The sequence below is a fragment of the Phoenix dactylifera genome, chromosome 16, assembly GCF_051530095.1.
Source record: "Phoenix dactylifera cultivar Ajwa chromosome 16, Ajwa_hap1_PhDact_Kaust_v1.1, whole genome shotgun sequence".
Classification (NCBI taxonomy): Eukaryota; Viridiplantae; Streptophyta; class Magnoliopsida; order Arecales; family Arecaceae; genus Phoenix; species Phoenix dactylifera.
This window is the reverse complement of record NC_143205.1, coordinates 22,088,186-22,114,743: the sequence shown is the minus strand read 5'-3', so window position 1 is coordinate 22,114,743 and position 26,558 is coordinate 22,088,186. Positions and strand designations below refer to the sequence as shown.

At 40.0% G+C, this 26,558-nt stretch overlaps 3 protein-coding genes, 1 long non-coding RNA gene and 1 pseudogene across 6 annotated transcripts; 2 read left to right on the top strand and 3 right to left on the bottom strand.

Moving 5' to 3' along the window:
- Positions 1-3: 3 nt before the first annotated feature.
- Positions 4-1,181, top strand: LOC120110988 (uncharacterized). The gene is made up of 2 exons (XR_016398711.1): positions 4-663; positions 751-1,181. It is a non-coding gene; the product is annotated as an uncharacterized LOC120110988 (long non-coding RNA).
- LOC113461869 (uncharacterized) lies at positions 1,156-5,846 on the bottom strand (annotated as a pseudogene). Its single transcript, XR_015974195.2, has 5 exons — positions 4,775-5,846; positions 4,277-4,564; positions 3,838-3,927; positions 1,717-2,081; positions 1,156-1,583 (listed from the first exon to the last, which is right to left on the bottom strand). The product of XR_015974195.2 is annotated as an uncharacterized LOC113461869 (transcript).
- Positions 5,847-8,968: 3,122 nt separating this feature from the next.
- Positions 8,969-14,127, top strand: LOC103705569 (uncharacterized). The gene is made up of 2 exons (XM_008789332.5): positions 8,969-11,837; positions 12,112-14,127. Exons 1-2 carry the CDS (start codon positions 9,005-9,007, stop codon positions 12,486-12,488), a joined length of 3,210 nt encoding a protein of 1,069 aa, XP_008787554.4. The 5' UTR covers positions 8,969-9,004; the 3' UTR covers positions 12,489-14,127.
- On the bottom strand, positions 13,379-18,498 carry LOC103705469 (uncharacterized). 2 transcript variants are annotated; one of them, XM_088712963.2, is made up of 5 exons: positions 16,902-18,498; positions 16,417-16,700; positions 15,980-16,069; positions 13,880-14,244; positions 13,379-13,746 (listed from the first exon to the last, which is right to left on the bottom strand). In XM_088712963.2, exons 2-5 carry the CDS (start codon positions 16,633-16,635, stop codon positions 13,482-13,484), a joined length of 939 nt encoding a protein of 312 aa, XP_088569089.1. In that variant the 5' UTR covers positions 16,636-16,700; positions 16,902-18,498; the 3' UTR covers positions 13,379-13,481. The 2 variants fall into 2 exon arrangements, with proteins under 2 accessions (XP_088569089.1, XP_008787402.3); XM_008789180.5 differs by having other exon boundaries at positions 18,034-18,413.
- Positions 18,499-20,678: 2,180 nt separating this feature from the next.
- LOC103705470 (ARM repeat superfamily protein) lies at positions 20,679-25,735 on the bottom strand. The gene is made up of 7 exons (XM_008789182.6): positions 25,502-25,735; positions 23,980-24,113; positions 23,663-23,895; positions 23,446-23,584; positions 21,724-21,850; positions 21,066-21,184; positions 20,679-20,978 (listed from the first exon to the last, which is right to left on the bottom strand). Exons 1-7 carry the CDS (start codon positions 25,656-25,658, stop codon positions 20,946-20,948), a joined length of 942 nt encoding a protein of 313 aa, XP_008787404.4. The 5' UTR covers positions 25,659-25,735; the 3' UTR covers positions 20,679-20,945.
- Between the last annotated feature and the right edge of the window lie 823 nt (positions 25,736-26,558).

Here is a 26,558-nt window from a genome sequence, read left to right as displayed (position 1 = left end):
CCCACATCAATTTTTATTTTATTTTCCTTTCTTCTTTTCTTTTCTTTTCTTTTCTTCTTTTTCTTTTCTTTCTTCTCCTCCCTTTCCGAACCTTCTTCTCCTTTCTTCTTCCCTTCCCGATCCCCTCCTCCTCCTCTTCTCCTCTCCTCCCATGAGGCAAGGGGGTTGAGCTCGGAAGAAGGTCGACCCGAAGCCGGCAGCGCCTGTGGCCAACCAGCGGCGCCTGTGGCGGCCGTGGTCCGACCGGCAGCAACCGCGGCCCGGCTGGCCGCTCCTTTCCTCCATCTCTGGTGGGGGAAGATGGAAGCTCGGGCACCGTCGAGAGGAAGGAGGGCCTCAGTCGCCCTGATCCTCCCTCTCCAAAGTTCTCGACTACCGGATCTAGGACCACCATCACCGGACTTTTTCTTCTCTTCATCCTTGACCTCTCCTCTTCTCCTCCTTCCTCGGTGGGAGAAATGGAGCTTGAGGTCACCTACTGAGAGGAAGGGTGAGAGGAAGATTTAAGGATGTATTGAGGCTGGATTCATGGAGTGCTAGGTTAGGGTCAGACTAAAAATGTGAAGGAGATGATCGGGAGGAGGAGGGTATTCGGCTGTCAACAGCCATGGTCACAACCGTGGCCGATCGTGCCAACGCCGACTCAGCGGCCGAACACCACAGGTTGAGTCTTCCCCCTCCCTTCTCTTCTTCCATTTCTCTTTTATTTTATTTCCTTCTACCTCTGTTTTTATCTCATGGCTAGATTAGATCTAAGCTAAACAGGATACAAATCATGAGGGGGAGAGGGGTTTAAGGTTTTACCTTGCTCCGAGGAGGAGCCGAGCAGCTCTTCCGGTAGCTTGATCGCTTCCCCCGGCGCCTCAGCCTCCTACTCCGACGTCGTCGCTCCCAATCCGATTCCTTAGTAACAGAGATGGGAGTGAAAGGTGGGGGAAAGGTAAGCGATGGAGTCCCTCAGTGAGCAGGAGTATGTGGGTTTTATAGACCTCGGCGGGGAGGGAGAAGTGGTGGTGATTGTGGCTGTCAGGCGGTTATAACCGCCTCAACAGTTGTCGATCTCCACCGCCATTCCTCCCAAGTTTCCAGATGGGCCGGGATTTACAACCCATGTTGTTTCACTAGTGACAGTAAAGAACTAAATGCATCATAAAATTTGCATGAGATTGTTTTCACTATCATTGATCTGGCAAAGCAACCTGTTGGCAAAGATGGTGGTAAAAATGTGAATTTCTCTTTAGGATAAAAGTTTTGATCTTGAAACAAATGGAGATGCTCAATTTGGCTTCCCATAAACCATGTCCAGGAATAGAAATGGTTAACCAAGCCATTGTTCAGCACGGCGTTCGCCTCCACCTCCAACAGCATGCCGAATGCTGATCTTCTCATGGGAATACTTCTCCTGAAGCCACTCGAAAGCATTCATGTCAAGTTTTCCAGTGACGGATTTCCCCTGCTTCCTTCTGATCAGCTGTTCCCTTATTGAAGCCCAGAGCATCTCAATTGCATCTCTTTGTCGAGCTGTGAACCTGTCTATGTTGTCAAATGCATGCTTAACCAATATATCAATCACAGTTTGGGCCCTGACACACAGACAAAATTACATCCATTAACACAAATGATGGAAATAATGCTTGTTAAAGTGTAAAACAGAATGAACCCGAAACAAGTTAAAAAAAATATCAAAGGGAATCAGTGAGAATGTGATAATCTGACCAGAGTACTTTGTAACGTTTTGCAGCAACCTCCAAACATAATAGTAAAACTTCTCTCTGTGACTTGATAGATCTCTTGGATTCTTCTTCCTCTGCCCTCATGTTTACAGCTGTTACGTCCTTTACTTTAGATCTTTCATCCTTCTTAGATGTACTTGAAAGCAGAGAATCTAATCCAAACGGATCGCATGTTTCTTTATTAGATTCAGACAAATCAGGCGATGTATTTTCTTGCTGACAATTGTCAATGCCAACTGCCTTATTTTCAGCTAGTGCCAGTGCTGCCGCTTCGTCGTTGTCATCATCCGTGGTGGCAAGGGGGAGGCTAGAAATGGCTTCTTTGATTTTTCCTGCTGCTTTTGAATACTGAAATAGTAACAATACTCGGTAAAGACAAAGGTACAAAACATAAACAAGGATGCATTATAAACACTTTTTTCTGAGAAATATGTAATATAAACAGTTCGATATGGTTTTGGAGAACATCTAGACCTTCTCATGTCAAAAGAAAAGAACATAATCACTAATTAATTATGTTCCACATCCACAAGAGCCTAACAAAGAAGTATTAAGCCTGTCAAGCTTAAGCATTTTTATCATTATCATCTAAATAACTGAATGCATTTATACTATAATAAACTAAAAACAGAATATAAATAGGAATGTGATTCTGAATATGTATTGTTTTATATCCTATACAGCGAGTGAAACCGCCAAACTTAACAGCAAGCTCAACATTGAAAATGATGAAAATAAAACTTCAAATTTGCGAATCGTTTATGCTTTTGCTTTGTCAACCCACCAAGTTGACCACCGAATCACTACCCGTATAGAGCAAAGGTGATTTACTTATTTACTTTTTGGACCAATGGCAGAGAAAATTGTCTCACAACCCACTTCCATTTTGTAAAGACATTGCACCTATTATTTAACAAAAACCCCTATACTGAAAAGCCCATTGCTCCTAGTGAAAATAATTGTTATGATTCGACTTAAATTCAGTCCCTCCTGTCAGAACAAGTTGATGAATCTAGAGCTTAAAAATCTTGTAATTTTTTATATCAACTGAAGGAAGAACATGATGGTTAAGTGTAAATGACAGTACCATATTAAATGGTTCTCTGTCAACAATCACTACTCAAGCATGAATCATGCTTTCTTTCATTTATTAGAGGTTAAATAGTTAAAGAAGTGAGACAAAATCTCTTGCAAGAAATTTAATTTGCTAGGAAGAACGATATTAACTTAAACATACATCAGAAATAAAATGCTGGTAACATTGAAAGTAATAAATAATTAGCATTTAAAATAAATGGGACTCAACAAGAAGTTGCCAACATTTTGTGTAGAGTAACGGTACACTGTGGTTCATCATATCAGTACGTACTGTCCTGTACCGAGCATATAGTATTAGACTGGTACAAAACCAAAACTCAGTATGGAGGGTGTACCGAGTCTCGATATGCCAAACCAACCCCATATTAGGTGTACCAACACTATACTACTAGCATGATACCAGTACGGGGTCCGGTAGCGAGATAGCAAACCCTGACATAAACCTAGAAAAATAATAAGCGCATTCTCAATTGAATATCTCTAGTCGTCTAAGTTAAATAATATACCAAACAAAAGAGATCTAGAGTGATAATTAAAAGAGAACATCTCAGTAAAATGACCAAATGTGCAATTGATGCAACAAAACACATGGATAAAGCAGAAACCTTTGCCATGGTTTAGTGCTGTCAGAAACAATACACTTTGAGACAACATGACCTATAATTTTCCTTGCTTTATAAAACTACAATAGCATATGATGTTATTCAATGGGCATTATTATTAAATTATAAAGGCGGAACAATTTTCTATTCAGAAGACAATGTCTTTCATTAACATACTTGTGCAGAAAATTCCAAGTGTGTTTCTATGAGCATGCAATTATTACTCATGTTCTTGTAACAGAATGTTAGGGCACATGACATACTGACACTTGTTTCCCAGTGGTATAACTACATAGTATATATGATCAATCAGATATTATTGGATGGAGAGTTCATTTCTTTGTTAAGTCTATTACTTAATCTAATGATTCACCACATACAATAAGAAAACCAATTCTTCATACCACAAAGCTGTCATCAGTGTAAAGATCATTTGCCGCCACCGCCCGCAATGTCCATGTTATTAATAGATTTTTCTGCTGCTTGCTGAAGCACTGCACATCAGGAGAAGGAGGGGAAAAGAAGGTAAAGGTCAATCTCCACCAGCACAATGTTTTTCTGCCATCAAGGAAATGGCCGTATATGAAAAGAACATATAACAATGCTGTTGCAAATGTGATATTCCAATCACAGATGACAGGTCAAAAATAGGCTAGCTCTCATAGCTTGGCAACACCAAGAGCCTTCTGGATAATGACATGCTATTTCTAGATCTGATGTGGCCAATTCCTCACAGATTCTCGTTTCAACTACTATCAAACGACTACAACCAGCTACATGACAATTCATAACTAGCCCTTTATCAAATACATACTAGAAATTACAAAAATTTCAAAACCGCACCTCTGTAACATCTTGAACTGCTGAGAAGTGAGAACAGGGCCTGGTAATCTGCTCTCAATGCAGGGTCATTACAAGCTGTAGGTGAAGACATTGCGGCCTCCAATACAGCAAAGAAGTGTTCACTAATCCCTGGCTTCACACTTCCAGCCTGGATTAATTGCATAGCAAGCTTTGACGCCTTGAACTTCGAAGGATTCTTTATATGTGATGCTATCTTTTGCATTGCTTCTATAATCTGTGTTTCTGTTGCATCAACACTTGTTTTGAATCTCAATTTCTTCTGTGGTGCTGTCAGACACATCAAGTAATTTAATTTAAAAATGAAAATTATCTTTCACAATGAAATATTTCATCTGATTAGCAGAAAGAATAACATTCAAACAAAAAAAAAGAAATGAAAGTTTAATGTTTTGAGTACAAAAACAGGTGAATTTCTACAGATATTTAATTCAGATGCAATACACGGTCACAGGAAAAAAAAAAAAAACAATTTTGTACCTCAATTCAGATGCTTCTAGCGAACAGGTAAGCCTAGTCAATAAGGATGTCAGCAGCAGGTGTTCCGAATTTGCTAAATCAAAGAGCTTACGTTGTCCATCTAGTACTGGAGGACACTAAAACTAGGTCAAAAGTGCAACAGCTTTTGCTGCCAAACGATTAATTCCAGATTTAAACACATAGCCATGAAAGTATAAGATCAATCAATTATATCAGATATCAACAAAACTAACAGTGAGCAAGAAAACAAAAAGGATTGGTTGCTCAGACTGTGAATTGGTTATCCACAAGCGGCCTGATAACCTAGTCTTAATATAAGACAGTAGTATCAGAATTGGTTATCCACAAGCAGCCTGGTAACCTAGTCTTAATATAAGACAATAGTATCAGTCCAATAAATCAACCACCCCTAATATCTAGCCATCTAAATATGTCGTCAGTTCCTCCATCTTCCCGCATGAGAGGTTACAAGATGTTAGTGCGGCGGTAGGTTTATGGCCCATGTACTATAAGGGGGGGCTTCAGCTGCAATTGTTTTGTGAAAAAAAATAATCATGGGTGAAGCATGTCTTTGTGACTATGAAAACCAGAAGTCATTTGAGTCGGCTCCAATTCAGATGCAATAGTCATGCACATAATGAGGAATCATAACTTGAATGGGTAGTGTTTTAACTAATTCATAGTGATCATTGAGTTCCTAGGATCTTTCTTAAAATCCATACCTCCTCAATCTGTGATCGCTCCTCCATTGAGTTCCTCGGTTTTACTTTTTTGTTGATTGAACTCCAATTTAGGTTTTTGAGCCATTCAAAATTGAGAGGGTTAGATGATTCAAAGGCACAACAAAAGAAAAAAAATAATGGAATTTGTTAAACCGAAGAATAAAAGGATCCAATCTCCACTAAAAAACAACAAAAAAGAATTACATACTTATAATCATTGGCAAGAAAAGAACGTAAAACTAACTGATTAAATGAAGAAGTGGATATTTTAAGTAAGAAATATAAAAGGCTCTTTGGATTCCGTAGATCTTTTAGTCAGAAAATGGTAAAGAATTGCAGCGGTGCGACCTAGGTTTGGGTTACGAAGGGACGAGTGCACTTTTTTGACCGGTGCACGAAAACATGAGTTCTTCATGACCATCAACTAGTTCAACATATTTCAAACCCAAATTTTTTTTTGTCAAGAAGGGAAAAATCTTATCTACGATGCTCTTGCTCTCCATCTATTGACACCTTTACAAATTCCAGCTGTGGCATATGCTGCTTTACAAGCAGCAGCTGCATTATTCATCCATGAGGCGTGATAGGAATGCCCCCGCCCCCTCACGAGCCCCGCCGTCGCCGGCCACGGCCCGCCCTCCTCCCGCGTCCGCTGCGGCCCGGCCCCTTTTCGAAGCCGCCGGCCTCGCGGGAGGAGAGGTGTTCTCTGCTGGCCAGCCGCGGCCGCCTCCGGCAGCAGCCCCGCCCCCTTCCGGGTCCCCTTCTGCGGCCGCCGCGGCCCGACCCCCTTCCGGCGCCGCCGGCTCGCGGGAGAAGAAAGAAGAAAGAAGAAGAAGAGAAGAAGAGAAGAAACAAAAAAAACAAGAAGAAAAGAAAAGAAAAAGAAGGAAAAAAAAGAAAAGAAGAAAAAAAAGAAATATATATATATATATATATATATATATATATGAACGAATCAATAAATATATAACTGTGTGACGCGGTGAACAATTAATTGTGTGCAGAGTAGATTTAACTGTATTTTTTCTTTTATTTTTCTTCTATTCTTCTCCTCCCTTCTTATTTTATTTATTTATTTATTATTTTATTTTATTGTAATATATTTAGTTATTATCTTAATTATTTATTTATTTTTTATTCGTTCACTCGTAAATATATTTATTTTATGCATTTATTTATTTATTTATTTATTTTTCTTTCTTTTTCTTCTTCTTTTTCCTTTTTCTTCTTTTTTTTCTTTCCTTTTCTTTCCTTCTTCTTCTTTTTTTTTTCTTCTTTTCTTTTTTCTCCGCTTTGTCTCCTCCGTTCTTCTCCTCCCGCGAGGCTGGCGGCGCCAAAAGAGGGGCGGGCCATGGCGGCCGCGGGAGGAGGCCGGCCCATGGCCGACGGCGGCACGCGGCTGGCGAGCCGTGGTGGCCACGGGCGCAAGCAGAGGCCTCCTCCTTCTCTGAATTCTGCCACGGATCTCCTTTCTTCTTGGGGGGCGCACCGTGCTCAAAAAAGACCTCTCTCTGCCGGATCGGGGTGCAGTCGACGGCGACGCAGTGGATCTCCTTTCCGCATTGGTCATGGCTGGTCGGTGATGGAGTTCTTCCCTTCCTCCACGGAAGATCTTGGCTTGGGAGAGGAAGGAGGCGGGCCGTGGCCTGCAGTGGAGAGAGAATAGGGGCTTGGGAGAGAGAACATCAAAAAAAAAAAAAAAAAAAAATCCAGACGTAAAGGAGAGATAACACCCATGAAAAAGGAGGAGGGTATTTTCGTCTCCAGATATAAATTTAAAATCGTGAAAGACGGGAAGTTAAAACACCGGTCAATTGGAATTTTTTCTTAGTTTCCGGTCCAACAGGGGACCGCCCATCACTTATCCCAAAAAACTAAGATCGGTTTGGTTGGGCTACGTCAGATTTTCATCATGGGATAATCTGACGATTTCTGAAAAGTTGCAACACCGGAAACGAGCGCGTAAAAGACGTTATGCCGTTTCTGCAGGCTGTTGTCGGCAGTGCAGCATTAGTGCAAATTTCCAGTTCATTAAGATATTCGTGTGTTGCACGGAGGACGACCTCGGTCGTAGCAGAAAAGATGAAAAAGGAAGACTAACAAATGGACAATAATCTAGGTTATAGTGTACCCAAAAAAAAAAAAAAAATCTACATGTTGCTGGAATTTGGATCCGGAGACGACCATCGGCTGAGGAGAGGAAAACTCCAGCTAGAATCGACGAACAGCGGTCCGGCTGGCGCGCGACGTCCTCCGAAAAACCTGCAATAAGCCGGTAGCCGGGGTTTCCAGTGCCGGCCCTTCGATGCTTAAGTTAGAAGGGGCAAGTGTATGAACATGAGTAGTGAATCTCTAGAGTTTCCATTTCCCGGCCCCCTTTAAAATGGAGAAGTTCCCTTTTTATAGAGGGGGCTGGTTTACCTGTGATGTGATGGGGCAGACGATCTGTCGTACGATTGGGCATACAGTAGAAATTAATGCTCGATCGTGTGAATCAATGCTGTTACTGTAGGAGATTAGGCCGGAGCTCTCAAGTCATCATGGAGTCATACCATCACTCATAGCCAAGCAGATTTTCCGTAAGAGACTTGATATCCATGGACAACAGAAGCCATACGCTTTAATTATTGAGTAAGCCGTGTGCCTGCTGGAGCCATGCGCTTTGATTGTTGAGTAAACTAGGTGCCTGCTGGAGCCATGCGCTTTGATTGTTGAGTAAACTGAACGTCTGCTGGAGCCACGCGCTTTGATTGTTGACGAAAGTAAGGCGTAGTCTCTCTGTCACGCTGCGGGGGATGTGACCACAATGCGAGTCGGGCGTCTTTGGGTCGGTAGGTCTGCTCGGCGCCTCCAGGTCGGAGGGTCACGCAGTCGAGACGGCTTATATTTTTCCCCCAAAACTAAGTTATCGTCTTGGACTCGCATCGGAAGGTCAGATACGTCCCTTTCAATTTGACAGGCTGATATTATTATGGGAATTAAACATGGTGGAAATATTGGATCAAAAATTTTAGGACCGGTCAACACGAAAACTAATCGTTATAGCACGGTCTTTTGAAGGACGAAGAATTAGCTACCCGTAGTTTCTTCTCCAGAGACGATAACGTAGATTTTTTTTTTTTTTTTTGGTACACTATAACTCGGATCATTGTCCATTTGTTAGTCTTCCATTTATCTTTTCTGCTACGACCGAGGTCAACACATGCATATCTTAATGAACAGGAGATCTGCACTAATGTTGCACTGCCGCCCGCCTGAAAAAAAGGGGATAACGTCTTTTACGCGCTTGTCTTGGTGCTGCAACTTTTCAGAAACCGTCAAATTATCCCATGGTAACAATCTGACGTAGCCCACCCAAACCTACCTTAGTTTCTTCTCGAGAGACCCACCACCCAGCCGAGAAATCCCACTAGCTACAAAGCCAGCATGCTCTTGGAAGGTTATCCAGAGCCTCCGCCCAGCTATATATATTGTTCATTGTTTTCCTCTCGACTTCCAGGTAGCGCAGATGGGATATCTCTCCAACTCACGGAGGGCATGCTCTTGGTGGTCCTCTCTCATGCGTGCAACTCTTCTTCTACTCTTGTGTTCTTTTGTGCTCTCGTCTCCCCACTCTCCAGCTATCACCACCAGCACTGCAGCCTCCTTGGTGGGGAACAACGACAGCAAAAGCGTAAGCGACCACTCAGCTCTCATTTCATTCAAGTCCAATATGTATGATGATCCGTATGGGGCTCTGACCTCCTGGGACAACAAGTCGCTTCATTTCTGCCAGTGGGAAGGCGTCACGTGTGGTAGTCGGCACCCTGAGAGGGTCATTGCTCTGGACTTACCCTCCCTTGGCCTGGCAGGAACCATATCACCATCCGTAGCCAACCTCACCTTCCTCACAAGACTGAGTCTCCAAGAGAACAAACTCAACGGATCCATCCCTCAAGAGCTCGGCCATTTGCATCGACTGCGACTTCTCAACCTAAGCATGAATTCTCTGGAAGGACACGTTCCATCCAGTCTTGGCAACTGCAGACACCTGAGTTGGATTCACTTGGGCGACAACCTCCTCAGCGGACGAGTGCCCCATGAGTTGGGATCACTTCCTCAGCTCGTCGGCTTGATCCTCGGATCGAATAATCTTACGGGAGGCATCCCAACATCTTTGGCCAACCTCTCCTCTTTGGACGACCTCGACTTGTCGAACAACATGATTACGGGCGGCATCCCACCTTGGGTCGCGAACCTGACCTCTGTCACCAGGCTTTTTCTTGGATTGAACCCTCTGTCCGGAGGCATTCCATCTTCATTATGCCATCTGCCCTCCCTTGCTTCGCTCGATGTAGCTGAAAACCAGTTATCAGGCATGATTCCTCCCTGTCTCTACAATCTCACAAGCATCCGTATGTTGAGTGTGGGGTTCAACAGTCTCGGAGGGATCATCCCATCTGACATAGGTAGCACTCTTCCCCACCTCAAATATCTCGACATGTACGGCAATCACTTCACCGGACTTATCCCTTCTTCATTATCCAATGCTTCCGGACTGCTTCGCATACAGCTCCAAGTGAACAATCTCCATGGAAAAATCCCTCATAACCTTGGAACCTTACAGAACCTGTCGATCCTGTTACTTTTCAGTAACCAACTAGCAGCCAAGGAGGCCGACGATTGGAGCTTCCTCACTGCTCTAACCAACTGCAGCAAATTGAGATTACTTGCGATCGCCAACAATAACCTCTCTGGTGCCCTACCCAATTCCGTTTCCAACCTCTCCACAGATATCCAGGTCCTTGCTTTTTGGCAAAACCAGATATCTGGAAGCCTGCCTTCAGATATAGGGAATCTGAAAAACTTGGTAGCACTTGCCATTGATTCAAACCTTCTCACAGGTAATATCCCTGCATCTCTTGGAAATATTAATGCACTGCATGAGCTGGATATGTCTCACAACAATTTCTCTGGCCAAATTCCACCTTCACTCGGAAACATTAGTCAGTTGAATGAACTCTTTCTGCAAGGAAACATATTGAATGGAACCATTCCAACCCACCTTGGAAACTGCAAGAACTTGCAGTCACTAGATCTCTCCTACAATCAGCTTACAGGCCCTATACCCAAAGAGATTCTTAGCCTGTTTTCCCTATCTAAAGCCCTACGCGTATCAAACAACGCATTACATGGGTTCTTACCTTCAGAAATTGGCAACCTGATAAATATCAATGACCTCGATTTTTCCGAGAACAGACTGTATGGCGAAATCCCTGATAGCATCGGCAAATGCGTGGTCCTCGTAAACCTTGATACGAGCGGTAATTTTTTTGAGGGGGTCATCCCGAAATCGCTAGCCAATCTAAAGGGCCTTCAATTTCTGGACCTCTCAAGCAACAACCTGTCCGGGCATGTACCAGAATATTTCCAAATGTTTCGCTCCCTCCAGTTTCTGAATCTCTCTTTCAACAGCCTTGAAGGCGAGGTTCCACTAGGTGGGGTCTTTGCAAATATGAGCGCATTTTCACTTATTGGAAATCGAAAGATCTGTGGTGGAATCCATGAACTGCACCTGCCACCCTGCCCCTCTACCCAACCCCATGGGAAAAAACACAAAGCTGCTATCTTGGTGGTGATCATCGCAGTTTCTAGTGGAGTTCTATGTGTGACTCTGATTCTCTTCTTCGTGTTACTTTACCGGACTCGAAAGACAGGAATGAGACGTACATCCATGGCAGCCATGAGAACAGAACATGTTAGAGTCTCTTACGCCGAATTGGTCAGAGCAACTGATGGGTTCTCTTCAGCAAATCTGATTGGTATTGGGAGTTTCGGTTCTGTATATAAAGGAGTCATGGATTTGGGTGATATAAAGATGGTTGCTGTGAAGATACTGAACCTTCAGCAGCAGGGGGCTTCAAGGAGTTTCATAGCTGAATGTGAGGCCTTGAGAAGCATTCGACACCGGAACCTGGTCAAAATCATAACGGCATGCTCTAGTGTTGATTTTAGAGGTAATGATTTCAAAGCATTGGTTCTTGAATTTATGGAGAATGGAAGCTTGGAACGATGGCTGCATCCAGAAGCGAATAAGCAATGCCCGATGAGGAATTTGAATTTAGAACAGAGAGTGAGCATAGCCATCGACGTGGCTTCTGCACTGGATTACCTTCATCATCACAGCCCGGTGCCAATAGTGCATTGTGATCTCAAGCCGAGCAACATTCTTCTAGACGGCGACATGACTGCCCGTGTGACTGACTTCGGGCTGGCGAAGTTTCTCTCTGAATCTACCAACTCGTTCTCCATATCTGCTAGCTTGGCGGCGATAAAAGGATCGGTTGGATACATCGCTCCAGGTGAGACTCCATGCACAAATTTTTCTACTTCTCATTTTCTTCCAACGTAGGCTAATATATACTAATGATGAGCAGCTAAAGACAGATAGGTTAATCTGGTTCATTCATTATAGTGCAACATATTTCTACCTTTTGATTTGAATTTATGCTTCCAATATAATCTTTCGGTGGCATAGAGAAATGATCCACTTCTTTGTTTTGTTTGTGAAGCGATTTATATATCTTGAATGTTTAACAATATTTTTGCCGTTGTCTTTGTGCAAACATATATCAGAGTACGGTTTGGGAAGCCAAGTATCGACTCATGGAGATGTGTACAGCTATGGAATACTTCTCTTGGAGATGTTTACAGGAAGGAGACCCACTGATGAAACCTTCACTGAGAGCCAAGATCTTCATCAATTTGTTGAGATGGCTTTTCCTACTCAAATTATGAACATCGTAGATCCGCAGTTGATACGAGAGGAAGAGTTTGAAAGTATCGATGACAAACAACAAAGGTGCGCTAAACAAGACAGGATACAAGAGTGCTTAATTTCAGTGATCAACATTGGGCTACAATGTTCCAGCAAATTACCCAAAGAACGATTGCATACGGGAGATATTGTTAAAAAAATGACTGCAGCGAGGCAGATACTTGGCAGGGTCTAAAGTCAGAGAGAATGGCCCACAAATATTAGTAAGATATCATGAAGGCTTACGTAAACATACATTATGTAGCTGCTATTACTTCCCTAAGCCGCTTGTTTTTGTGGTTGCTTCCTGCGTCCATCCCCTTCGACCTGTCTTCATTTTTTGGTTTTTGCCTTCTGTCTGCGCCTGCAATTGTTTGAGGGGGCCCTCTTTGGATGCTCTACCATCACATGGCCAAGGGATATCAGGATGAACTGCTCCATGGATTTGAAATGAGTCTTGTGATAGTTGCATACAAGCCATGTTTTCCTTGACATATGGGAGAGCTCACTTTCTGCCACCATCTTGCTTGCGATTTGTACATTTCTACCTCTTATTTTGATGCTTCTTATCTTTTAATCCTTTCACTAAGTAGAGAAAAAGAAACGAGTGAGTATAAAATGTGTTGTGATTAATGGAAATGTTTAGTGTTAGTTAACGTGATTACTTCTGTTTAATCTTTCTCGACAATACAAAGCGTGTTAACACTGCACAAAATCAATATAAGTATATATAAAGTAAGACATATGCATAATTAAATATGAGAGACTGAAAGATGAAATTATCACTGCCTCATTAAGTGGGAGTCCAACTCATAATATGAGAGAGAGAGACACAGGTTGACCCATTTTACTTGGAATTAAATTATTCTGCAACCCAGTGATCATAACTTAAACAATGTTTTCAGGTGAGTCATCTCAAGGAATCATATTCATAGCCATTGAGCAGAGTCGGATGCAGAGAAAGCCAAGCATGCCATTACCCATGTTGTTTCACTAGTGACAGTAAAGAACTAAATGCATCATAAAATTTGCATGAGATTGTTTCACTATCATTGATCTGGCAAAGCAACCTGTTGGCAAAGATGGTGGTTAAAATGTGAATTTCTCTTTAGGATAAAAGTTTTGATCTTGAAACAAATGGAGATGCTCAATTTGGTTTCCCATAAACCATGTCTAGGAATAGAAACAGTTAACCAAGCCATTGTTCAGCACGGCGTTCGCCTCCACCTCCAACAGCATGCCGAATGCTGATCTTCTCATGGGAATACTTCTCCTGAAGCCACTCGAAAGCATTCATGTCAAGTTTTCCAGTGACGGATTTCCCCTGCTTCCTTCTGATCAGCTGTTCCCTTATTGAAGCCCAGAGCTTCTCAATTGCATCTCTTTGTCGAGCTGTGAACCTGTCTATGTTGTCAAATGCATGCTTAACCAATATATCAATCACAGTTTGGGCCCTGACACACAGACAAAATTACATCCATTAACACAAATGATGGAAATAATGCTTGTTAAAGTGTAAAACAGAATGAACCCGAAACAAGTTAAAAAAAATATCAAAGGGAATCATTGAGAATGTGATAATCTGACCAGAGTACTTTGTAACGTTTTGCAGCAACCTCCAAACATAATAGTAAAACTTCTCTCTGTGACTTGATAAATCTCTTGGATTCTTCTTCTTCTGCCCTTATGTTTACAGCTGTTACGTCCTTTACTTTAGATCTTTCATCCTTCTTAGATGTACTTGGGAGCAGAGAATCTAATCCAAACGGATCGCATGTTTCTTTATTAGATTCAGACAAATCAGGCGATGTATTTTCCTGCTGACAATTGTCAATGCCAACTGCCTTATTTTCAGCTAGTGCCAGTGCTGCCGCTTCGTCGTTGTCATCATCCGTGGTGGCAAGGGGGAGGCTAGAAATGGCTTCTTTGATTTTTCCTGCTGCTTTTGAATACTGAAATAGTAACAATACTCGGTAAAGGCAAAGGAACAAAACATAAACAAGGATGCATTATAAACACTTTTTTCTGAGAAGTATGTAATATAAACAGTTCGATATGGTTTTGGAGAACATCTAGACCTTCTCATGTCAAAACAAAAGAACATAATCACTAGTTAATTCTGTTCCACATCCACAAGAGCCTAACAAAGAAGTATTAAGCCTGTCAAGCTTAAGCATTTTTATCATTATCATCTAAATAACTGAATGCATTTACACTATAATAAACTAAAAACAGAATATAAATAGGAATGTGATTCTGAATATGTATTGTTTTATATCCTATACAGCGAGTGAAACCGCCAAACTTAACAGCAAGCTCAACATTGAAAATGATGAAAATAAAACTTCAAATTTGTGAATCGTTTATGCTTTTGCTTTGTCAACCCACCAAGTTGACCACCGAATCACTACCCGTATAGAGCAAAGGTGATTTACTTATTTACTTTTTGGACCAATGGCAGAGAAAATTGTCTCACAACCCACTTCCATTTTGTAAAGACATTGCACCTATTATTTAACAAAATTCCTTATGCTGAAAAGCCCATTGCTCCTAGTGAAAATAATTGTTATGATTCGACTTAAATTCAGTCCCTCCTGTCAGAACAAGTTGATGAATCTAGAGCTTACAAATCTTGTAATTTTTTATATCAACTCAAGGAAGAACATGATGGTTAAGCGTAAATGACAGTACCATATTAAATGGTTCTCTGTCAACAATCACTACTCAAGCACGATTCATGCTTTCTTTCATTTATTAGAGGTTAAACAGTTAAAGAAGTGAGATAAAATCTCTTGCAAGAAATTTAATTTGCCAGGAAGAACGGTATTAACTTAATCATACATGGGAAATAAAATGCTGGTAACATTGAAAGTAATAAATAATTAGTATTTAAAATAAATGGGACTCAACAAGAAGCTGCCAACATTTTGTGTAGAGTAACGGTATACTACGGTTCATCGTATCGGTACGTCCTGTACCGAGTGTATAATACCATACTGGGACAAAATCAAAACTCAATATGGAGGGTATGTCGAGTCTCGATACACGAAACCAACCCCATACTAGGCATACCAACACTATACCAGCATGATACTAGTACGGGATCCAGTAACGAGATAGCAAACCTTGACATAAACCTATAAAAATAATAAGTGCATTCTCAATAGAATATCTCTAGTCGTCTAAATTAAAGAATATACCAAACAAAAGAGATCTAGAGTGATAATTAAAAGACAACATCTCGGTAAAATGACCAAATGTGCAATTGATGGATAAAGCAGAAACCTTTGCCATGGTTTAGCGCTCTCAGAAACAATACACTTTGAGACAACATGACCTATAATTTTCCTTGCTTTATAAAACTATAATAGCATATGATGTTATTCAATGGGCATTATTATTAAATTATAAAAGTGGAACAATTTTCTATTAAGTAGACAATGTCTTTCATTAACATACTTGTGCAGAAAATTCCAAGTGTGTTTCTACGAGCATGCAATTAATACCTATGTTCCTGTAACAGAATGTTAGGGCACATGACATATTGACACTTTTTTCCCAGTGGTATAACTACATAGTATGTATGATCAATCAGATATTATTGGATGGAGAGTTCATTTCTTTGTTAAGTCTATTGCTTAATCTAATGATTCATCACATACAAATAAAAAATCCAATTCTTCATACCACAAAGCTGTCATCAGTGTAAAGATCATTTGCCACCACCGCCCGCAATGTCCATGTTATTAATAGATTTTTCTGCTGCTTGCTGAAGCACTGCACATCAGGAAAAGGGGGGAAAAAGAAGGTAAGGTCAATCTCCACCAGCACAATGTTTTTCTGCCATCAAGGAAATGACTGTATATGAAAAGAAAATATAACAATGCAGTTGCAAATGTGATCTTCCAATCACAGATGACAGGTCAAAATAGGCTAGCTCTCATAGCTTGGCAACACCAAGAGCCTTCTGGATAATGACATGCTATTTCTAGATCTGATGTGGCCAATTCCTCACAGATTCTTGATTCAACTACTATCAAATGACTACAACCAACTACACGACAATTCAAAACTAGCCCTTCATCAAATACATACTGGAAATTACAAAATTTTCAAGACCTCACCTCTGTAACATCTTGAACTGCTGAGAACAGGGCCTGGTAATCTGCTCTCAATGCAGGGTCATTACAAGCTGTTGGTGAAGACATTGCAGCCTCCAATACAGCAAAGAAGTGTTCACTAGTCCCTGGCTTCACACTTCCAGCCTGGATTAATTGCATAGCAAGCTTTGATGCCTTGCTGAACTTCGAAGGATTCTTTATATGTGATGCTATCTTTTGCATTGCTTCTATAATCTGTGTTTCTGTTGCATCAACACTTGTTTTGAATCTCAATTTCTTCTGTGGTGCTGCCATACACATCAAGTATTTTAATTTAAAAATGAAAATTATCTTTCACGATGAAATATTTTATCTGATTAGCAGAAAGCATAACATTCAAAAAAAAAAAAGAAATGAAAGTTAACTGTTTTGAGTACAAAAACAGGTCAATTTCTACAGATATTTAATTCAGATGCAATACACGGTCACAAAAAAAAACAATTTTGTACCTCAATTCAGATGCTTCTAGTGAACAGGTCAGCCTAGTCAATAAGGAAGCCGGCAGCAGGTGTTCCGAATTTGCTAAATCAGGGAGCTTACATTGTCTATCTAGTACTGGAGGACACTAAAACTAGGTCAAAAGTGCAACAGCTTTTGCTGCCAAACTATTAATTCCAGATTTAAACACACAGCCATGAAAGTATCAATCAATTATATCAGATATCAACAAAACTAACAGTGAGAAAGAAAAAAAAAGGTTGATCAGACTGTGAATTGGTTATCCACAAGCGGCCTGATAACCTAGTCTTAATATGAGACAGTAGTATCAGAATTGGTTATCCACAAGCAGCCCGGTAACCTAGTCTTGATACAAGACAATAGTATCAGTCCAATAAATCAACCACCCCTAATATCTAGTAGTTTAAATATGTCGTCAGTTCCTCTATCTTCCTGCATGAGAGGTTACAAGATGTTAGTGCGGTGGTAGGTTTACGGCCCATGTACCATAAGGGGGACTTCAGCTGCAATTATTTTGTGAAAAAACCTAATCCTGGGTGAAGCATGCCTTTGTGACTATGAAAACCAGAAGTCATTTGAGTCGGCTCCGATTCAGATGCAATAGTCATGCAAATAATAAGGAATCATAACTTGAATGGGTAGTGTTTTAACTAATTCATAGTGATCATTGTGTTCCTAGGATCTTTCTTAAAATCCATACCTCCTCAATCTGTGATCGCTCCTCCGTTATCTCCCATATATTTCCTATTCCCCCTGGGAAAAGTTGTTTCAGGTATGACTTCTAGTTCAGTCTCTCCATCTCTTTCCTCCGACAAATATAAGCATATATCCTTTCACTAGAGACTCCCTTAACTTCCGAAAAACTATTTTTTTTCCCACTCACAAACTTGGCCACTTTTAATAAGGTCCAATCACTGATTAAATCAGAGAAATTTAGTCGGAATCATGCAACTCTCTAAATATTTCCAGCAATTCGCCTAAAATTCCATACCATCCTCGAAATCCAGTGAAAGATAGAGTCAAATAACTGACAGCAGACAAATTCCAAGAAACCCTAAGGTCGCAGTAGATGGACATCGCCCAAAAGAGAAATCAAACAAGGCCCTAGGATTTAGCGCGCACCTGCGTCATGGGACTCGGGGGGATTATCTCTCTTGAAAGCGCTCTTGAGGGCGGGAGCCGGGGCGTTGGCGTTGGCAGCGGCGGTGGCGGCGGCGGCGGCGGCGGCGGAGGGAGCCGGAGACGAATCTCTCTTGACAGAGGTCGGGGACCGCTCCGGGGCCGCCGGAGGCGTTGCGGAGGGAGGAGGGAGCCCCTGGAATAGGTTATCCGCCATGGATTTGGGAGGGCAGAAGCTAGCGGAGCTCCTCTCTTCTCTATCTTCCTTTGGGTCGTTCCCCTCTCCTCCTCAACCGTCCACGCACTTCGAGGTTGGAAAACTCGGCGTCTAGGTCGTATCTCTGCCGGGCCAGTCAGAAATCAAAGACGGAACTAGGAAGCGGTATTTGAAATCCAAAATTAGTAATAAAATATTTAAATCAAAGATCTAGACTATTAATTCTAATTTATATCATTAAATATATTTAATTATATTAGTCTAATTTGTAAAAAATAACTTTGTATTGCTACAATTTATATATATAAAAATCATGACCAGTAAAGTGAATTCTCTATTTAAATATTTTATTGTATATTTTGGCAAACTAATAAATGAACACCATTAACGGTTGTATGATGTATAGGTTAGATACTTCCAAAAATATGTAATTTTTTATTTCTATATATATTTAATAGTATAAATTATGATGGATGGTTTTAGCCGGAATCTTGAACGATTCTCAAAAAAAAAAAATAGCAAAAAAATTATCCTTAAAATCAAGACTTAAAAAAAAAGAAGTACAAACCAATGCTTCTATTGATTTAATCGTAGTTTACAATTATAGCTTCTACACTTATCCATGCACACCCATTCCATGTGCATTTTTCACGACATGCTTTTGTCTAAGTATCTTCCTATGGCCTTCTAGCATTAGAAGAAGTCCTATCTGCGGCATTGCACGAGGGCATTGGATACATCACACCAGCTCTTCTTTTTTCACTCTATGGATCTTGGATTTAAGTATTATATTATTGATTTTAGACTCAAGAGAAGTAGATACCATTTTTTTTCAAAAGGTGCATAATATGTATATACAAATATATACATAAATTGGGCTTTAGTTGCGCAGTTTACTTATCGGAGTCAAAAATTAGTAAATAGCCAATTGAGTCCGAATCGCAAGTTTTCCAATCTTACGCTCTTCTTTTTCCCTTACTTTCTAGGTTTTGGTTATATTTTGAGAAAGTGCTGTGGAGAATTATTTAATAGTCCCCCATATATATGATTTGTTACTTAACGGTCCCTAAGTTCGCAAGATTCTTTTATATATTATTTCTGATTTTTGATAAAATTTTAATTATTTACTAGCCCCTCAATTGCTGTTATTTTTTCGAAGATCAAGAGATGCTAATACACACCAATCCCTGAACTACGAGCTACAGATAATGTTTGTTGGCTCTAGAAATTTTATATATAGTTCATCCAAAGTTTTTTAAAATTTTAACTCACACTCCAGCCTGTTAGCACGAGGCTATGTAAGGTAGGAGAGAATAAAAAAGAAAGGAGAGGAGGGGAGAGAAAAGACGACATCAATCTAATAGATGAGAAGGGGAGAGAAAAAATTCTAGATACAAGAGAAAACAGGTGAATAAAAGGGTTGCACTCTAATTCTCTCTATGTTAGGAGAGATTGAAAAAAATATGTGTTGGGGAGAAATCATTTCCCAAATTCTCCTCTTTTCTCTCCCATCCAAATGAAAATTTTGAGTTTTTCTTCCTTACTCATTTCCAATTTCTAACTAAATAAAAGAAAATGAGTTTCTCTTCTCTCCTAATCCTCTCCAATCAAACAGTGGATTCTCTCCCATTTTCTTCTCCATGTTTCTCTCAATACGTAGAGGGCATACGCACAAGGCCAGCCAGTTATAACTCCACGTAAACCAGATGAGAGAATTCCATACTTCTTGTTATATCATCCTAGGGCATCTCTGATATGGCCTGCTACAATTTACTCCCTTAGGCTGACATTCAAAATCGTATAATCTTGCATCTTGTCTTTCTGTCTCCGAAGTGCCCCCAACATTTTTTTTTTTTTGGTATATCGGCTGCTCACACTGCTATCGCGTGAGCACAGCCAGCTGCATCGCTAACAATAAGACTACTATATAAAGCCGAAGAAACAGAAGACAGCTGCCCCATCTTCAAAATGACCACATAACACCATACTTGCTATGGGTGAAAAATATCGGAGCATCATAGCAGAACCTTCCACAAACAGCATTACTAATCAAGGGAAGCATAAGAGCCAGATTACAGCGTGCTTTCATGTTTAAATTAACATTTTTGCTCCAACGGCACTTGGACTTGTACCCTCCATACGTTTATTATTTTTTCTTTTCTGTGAGAAATGGAGGGTGGAACCCACCCATCATACACATCACATGTACCAAAAGAGTAGATTAACCATGGGCATATGCATACACTAATGCAAGAAACTTAGTGGAGACAAACACTTATGACTGTATTAGACAATCCCAAATTTGTTGCAATGAATCCTGGTGTGAGCACGTCGGAACTGGATGTGTTTGTGATATGCATGTAGATATCGGATCACTTAAAATACGGATCCTTCCATCATATGGGTATGCATCAACTTAATATTAACCATCAAAAGAAAAAAAAGGACTTAATTTCATATATTGAAGTATAGAGAAGCAGTCTTATCAACTCATCTTTTGACAATACACTACCTCGTCTTGAAAGTTGTACATTTGCAGAGTCAAACTAATGCACAACAGAGCTAAATATTGAGCCAATCTGCAAATACAGATGTTTCACTTGGAGGCCCTAATGCACTAGTGGTAGTCTTTTGATTTACCAATCCAATCTTCTAATGTGTGACAGACAAATTCGGATGCAAAGCATTGTGGATGAGACTACTGCACTTGAGGTGTCTGCAAGAAAAGATACTGCATGGAGAGGACACAGAGGTCAAAAAGTTTTTATCAACACAAAGTGGTACTGCACAAAAGCACTGTATTCTTTGACTCCCTTACCTCAAAGGACTTGCCAGAATTTTCATATTCCAGCATGCTAAGCGCTACTTCGCAGCTCTGAGAAACTATAGGCTCAGGGTCCATTGCGAATTCCTTCAGAAGTGCCACACTTTCACTATCTAAAACATGACAAAAAGTGAGCCAACAAGCATATATTAAAAACATCAAGGTCGTTAACCTGAAAAAACAGAGAGAATATAGCAAGATATCGTTCCACTTTTATCTAAAGAAATAAGATATCATAAGAACTTGACCAATCAAAGAAAAAGAAAAAGGATGGGGAGGATGATGGCATTAATAAAGCTAGATTGCCTAAGGCAATGGAAGCAAGAGGATGCTCAACATCAGCTCTTAACATAGAATCACGAGGATAATCAGTCTGGTGGTCAGGGATCAATGAAACTACTAAGCACAAATGTGATGAGACTTTTAAGGGTTCCAAACAGGTATCTGGTTTGTTATACAAAGTCTCTGTCCATTTTGATAATGTAATGTCACTCTCTCTAGGGAAATTGTGATATGACAAACCAAATAATATATTCGAGGAGGTTTAAAATATATCCTCTTAGCAAATAATGTATGTGAAAACACAAGTTCATGATATAGTAAAATGGAACCATGGTACAAATATCAGATCAAGCAGCCCATCTTGAAGTACCTGCAATGGATCCAAGGGCTTCAGCAGCTTCATGTCTAACCATTGGATGCTCATTCACATTTCTCAGGATCTCAGAAAGTGCAGCAGAAGCAGCTTTATTTTGCAATTGACCCAACACATAAGCAACCTGCACAATAAGTTATAATAAAAATATTTTCACTTTTAAGACCATGATAAGGCAGAAAAAATATCGCACAATAGAACCTAAGGCAGGTTCTTCATGCAAAACTGCATTCATGAAATTTGAAATTAGAGAATAACTAATTACATGCTAGAAGCATAAAGGACTATCTGATTCTCATTTATATTAAGCTAAAAGCAACTCCTTCAGCGATGACAGTCTGCAAGTTCAAGAAAGTACATGGAAGAATACTAGCCTAAGAGAAATGAAGATCAGGACATCAGGTGACAATAACATGGGAGTTATCAAACAGAAGAGCTCAGTATTAGACTCCTGTAAAAACACTTGCATTTTGCATTATCTAGATAGTTACTAGCAAGTATAACAGAAAAAATTATAACCATAATTACCAGGCATCATTAACAAAACAACTCAAACCATGCACGTCAATCCTGTCTGGGTAATGGAGAACATAAATGGCATGAAGGAAGAACAACATGATCAAATGTCCTAATATAAAACCCTCAAAGGCTCGAAATGTTGATTGAAAGATCTAAGGTCCAATAATTATCTGACAAGGTCAATTTAACATCACAGATTGCTAACAGCAGTTTTAGGATGATTAATGTCAGCAATAAACAATCAGAAGGCATAAAATGTTTGACATCATCCATCAGTTGTAAAATTGACATATAAGCTGTATTAAGATCTACTGAGTGCTTCTCTAGCAACAGACACACACACACACACACAGAGAGCGATGAAGATGACGACGACGAGTGGATTCAATGTTTCCTTACTAGAGGCCATGACCCAATTATTTTTTTTTTTAATAGAATGAAGGGATCCAGGTACAATATGTGCACACTGAGTATCAGAACAATTAAGTTGGCGTGCAGTTTATAGCACCAATAACTCATAAAGATCAAATAATATAGTATCTAGAATTTCTTGAAAAATATCAACTATTTTGGGGGGGAAATCTACTATGTGATAGAATTTGTTTACAGCTTTCCTTATTAAAACGCCAAGAACAGTAACCTTTGTAATAGAAATGCCAATATTACAGTCATTATTTTCTGATCCCTCAATTTCCAGTTACTATAAGCTAAATAATCTCATCTCACCGTATAAATGTTAAATGTCTTTCCACATATCTCATGACAACCACCCTCTTCCACAACTCCAACTATACAACAGGTAGTATTAGTTCAAACAGTTTAAGGCCTGTAACAAATGCCACCAAGCCAACACCAATTAAGACAAAACATATATTGCAAATATCACAATCAATTGCAAAATCAGATTCTGAAACCTATGAAATGTCCAATCTCCAATTAAGGATCACAAAAAAGTCCGGGTCACAACATTTTATACCAAATGCCGTACATACAGGAAGCATTTACAGTAAATTGTTTGTAAAAAATGAACCAACCTAACCATTACAACAGAAGATATTAATATATATTATTCATGTCCTTAATCATATAAACCCAACTAGTCTCTTTTTTTTGTAGGACAATCCAACTTGTCTATAATAAAGAATATCGTTTAGAGCAAAGGAGAACCACACATTTATTGATAGAAAAGAGTTGGCACACCTCATGTCGTAGGAGCGCACTTCTAGCATTTAATGACACAATTATAGCATTGACAGCAGCATCTTCACCAGCATTCCTAAGTGCAAAGAGAGCTGCATACCGCTCATACATGCCCTCTTCTTCATTCAGGAGAACTTCCCTTGAACAAGAGGCTCAAAATTTATCAATAAGCTGTCTGCATGCATGGTAAGACGTTTAGGTATTCGTCTTAATGTACCTTAGTTGATCCACTGGGGAATTAAGGGAAGCAGGCATGGCTGGATCAACTGACAGGAAAGGCGAAGCTTTTACAGATGCTCCATCACCACTGCTAATGTTCTTTTGTTCTCGTATACGTCTAAGAGCTAATTCACATGTTTCCTGCACCTCCTGAGCAGGATCAGTTGCTAAACACTCTTCCAACAGGGGAATAATGCCTTCCAAACCAACTGCTCCAAGAGCTTCTGCTGCCTGGTAACATAATCATAGTCATGAACAAAACAAAAGAAACAGCAGTAAATCAATCCTAAATTAGCAATGTTGAAGAAAAACAACCTCATGACGAACAATTGGATGTAATGAAAGATCTCTGAGAGCTGCTTCTAATGCAGGAACAGCTTCAACATCCTGCATTTGACCTAGAGCAAATGCTGCCTCATGTGCAAGCAAGTTTGAAGAATCCCTCGTAGCTGAAGGCAGCGCAGGAAATAAAACATGAGTAACATGGAACTAAAAATCTATGTATTCACAAAGTTATAAGAGGAAAAAATATGACGCATCACTGTTATGAAGGTTGCACTTCAAAATGTTAATAAAGGAACAATTTGATTATGCAAGTAGTGTAATACATATTCATAAAGACGTATATGTTGACATTAACATGAATTGTTAAACTGGATAAAACATGGCATTTTGTCCATCTTCTGGTCTAAATTCTTTTTTGTTCAACCATCTTACATGGCATAGACATAAAGGTATCTCCAGTTTAAGCACAACATGATTCTGGAAAACCCTGGTGATATGTCTTTGGCTTAAAGTGAACAACTTGGTGTAAAATTTTCTTTGGCTTAAAGTAAGGATTTATTTAGAAGTTCCCCAAGCCAAATTACTGATATAAGAGAATTTTGTAACCTAGGTCTTAAAATACAGGCAATATGTCTAACGTGTGTTTGTAGCATGTTAGATTTGTGCACCATTCACTGCATAATAGCTGTTTATTATATTTGCCTCATTCAAACACCAAATGAAGTGAAACTAGGGCCTCTCAAATCAGTTTTCCAGTGGTATCCCTTTAATCAAAACCCCATATAGGTTAGGAGTTGCTTGTTTTGAGTATCACTCTGACCTCTGGCGCATCTATTAGAAACTTTGGCTTCTCAGTCCAGATTACCAGCAAGTTCAACTTGGTCAATCATGCAGGAAAAATACTAGAAATAGAGGTTACAAAAAAGATTCATCCAACTAATACCAACGCACAAGCAACAGAACATCATGATTAAAAGTAATAAAAAAAAAGACAAAGTCCAGTTTTTGACATGGGTTTAGAATTCTAGGATTCAGTTTCTGGCATTATATTAGAGCATGTGCTCCAATGAGATGTTTCTTAGTCCAGATTACTACCAAGTTCAACTAGTTTAATCATTGAGGAAAAACAATAAAACATAAAGCGTGCAACAAAAGATCCATCCAAGTAATACAGCACATAAGCAACAAAATCTCAGGAACTAGGCATGCAATCCAAAGATTAAAACAAAAAACCGATAAAGTCAACATTTTGACGGTGTTTAGGGTTCCTTTTTCTGGAGTTACATGGGTGCATGCACTCCAGTGATTAAAAAAAACACCGATAATGTGACATAATTTTAGGACATCAGGGTTTAGCGTTTGATCAGGGGATGCAACCCAATGACAAGAAAGCCGGATAAAACAAACATTTCGGCAACGGTTCAGGGTATTAGGTTACAGCTGTGATCGAATCTGACAAAAAAAATCAAGAATCCTGGATGATGTTTACAAAGAAGACTAACAATTGAAGCAGCGCAACGCAGAGTAGAAATCAATCAAGATCGAAGCATACCGCGAATGAGGGCCTCCCGTGGGCCAGGGCCCCGGAGATTCCGAAGCGAGAAAAGAACCCTAAACCTCTCGGAGATGGGCTGGCTCTGATCAAGAAGCCTCTCGCAGAGAAATCTCTCCATCTCCGGTGAGGACTCGAACAAATTCTCATAACCCATCGCCGAGGAGAGTAAAGAGAGGGGTAGGAGAAAAGGAGAGGAGAAACCCCGGCTTGCAGAGGCAAAGTGGCGCGGCAGCCGGGCCTTATATAGAATCTCGACAATCGGAAATGTCCCCGGTCTGTGTTAAAATTACATCTTTGCCGATCCAGTTCCCACTGAAAACCTTACGATTCGTGCAATTGCGTTCTTCGCAAAACGCGTCTTCGGGCTCGCAGTTTTCTTGTAGGCTGCGGCAGAAGCCACCGATTTTGGATTCTGTGGTGCGCAAATTAGTCATCGATGCGCTGTTTTGGCACCGGCTTCCAATCCTTGGCTGCAAAAGGAGGTTTAAAATAGAATACCAGAGGCAGGAAAAGATATGGTTGATGTGAATTGAATGGTATTAATTATTTGAGGATTTGTTAAATTATACATTTACTAGTTGCTGATGCATAAGTTGGACCAATGCAAATTCACAGATCTGTTTGTTGAATAATTTATTGTTAATAATACATGCAGTGCATTAGATGATTAAAGAATTAAAGTACATCTTATTTTTGGAAGTCCAGAGATTGGTCATTATGATTGATCAACCTTCTTACAGGGGATGACCAAAAAGGTCAGCTTAGACAAACTTTGTTGATATTCATAGTGTTTGGTTTCAGTCCCACATCTTGCAAGCGAATACTTGGAGGTGAATACAAATAGGAATTCATAGAAGAGTGATAAAACAATGGACAATTTGAGTCGAATTGTGATAAAAAAACTTATCTTTATGACAAGAGGAGAAAAAAAAAGATAGCGCTAATATACCCAAAAAAAAAAAAACTTCTAAATAAGCTCATCACATGTAATATAGAGAGACAATGCAAACTAACATAGTAACCACCCATCGAACCAAAGTACTAAAAACCAGAG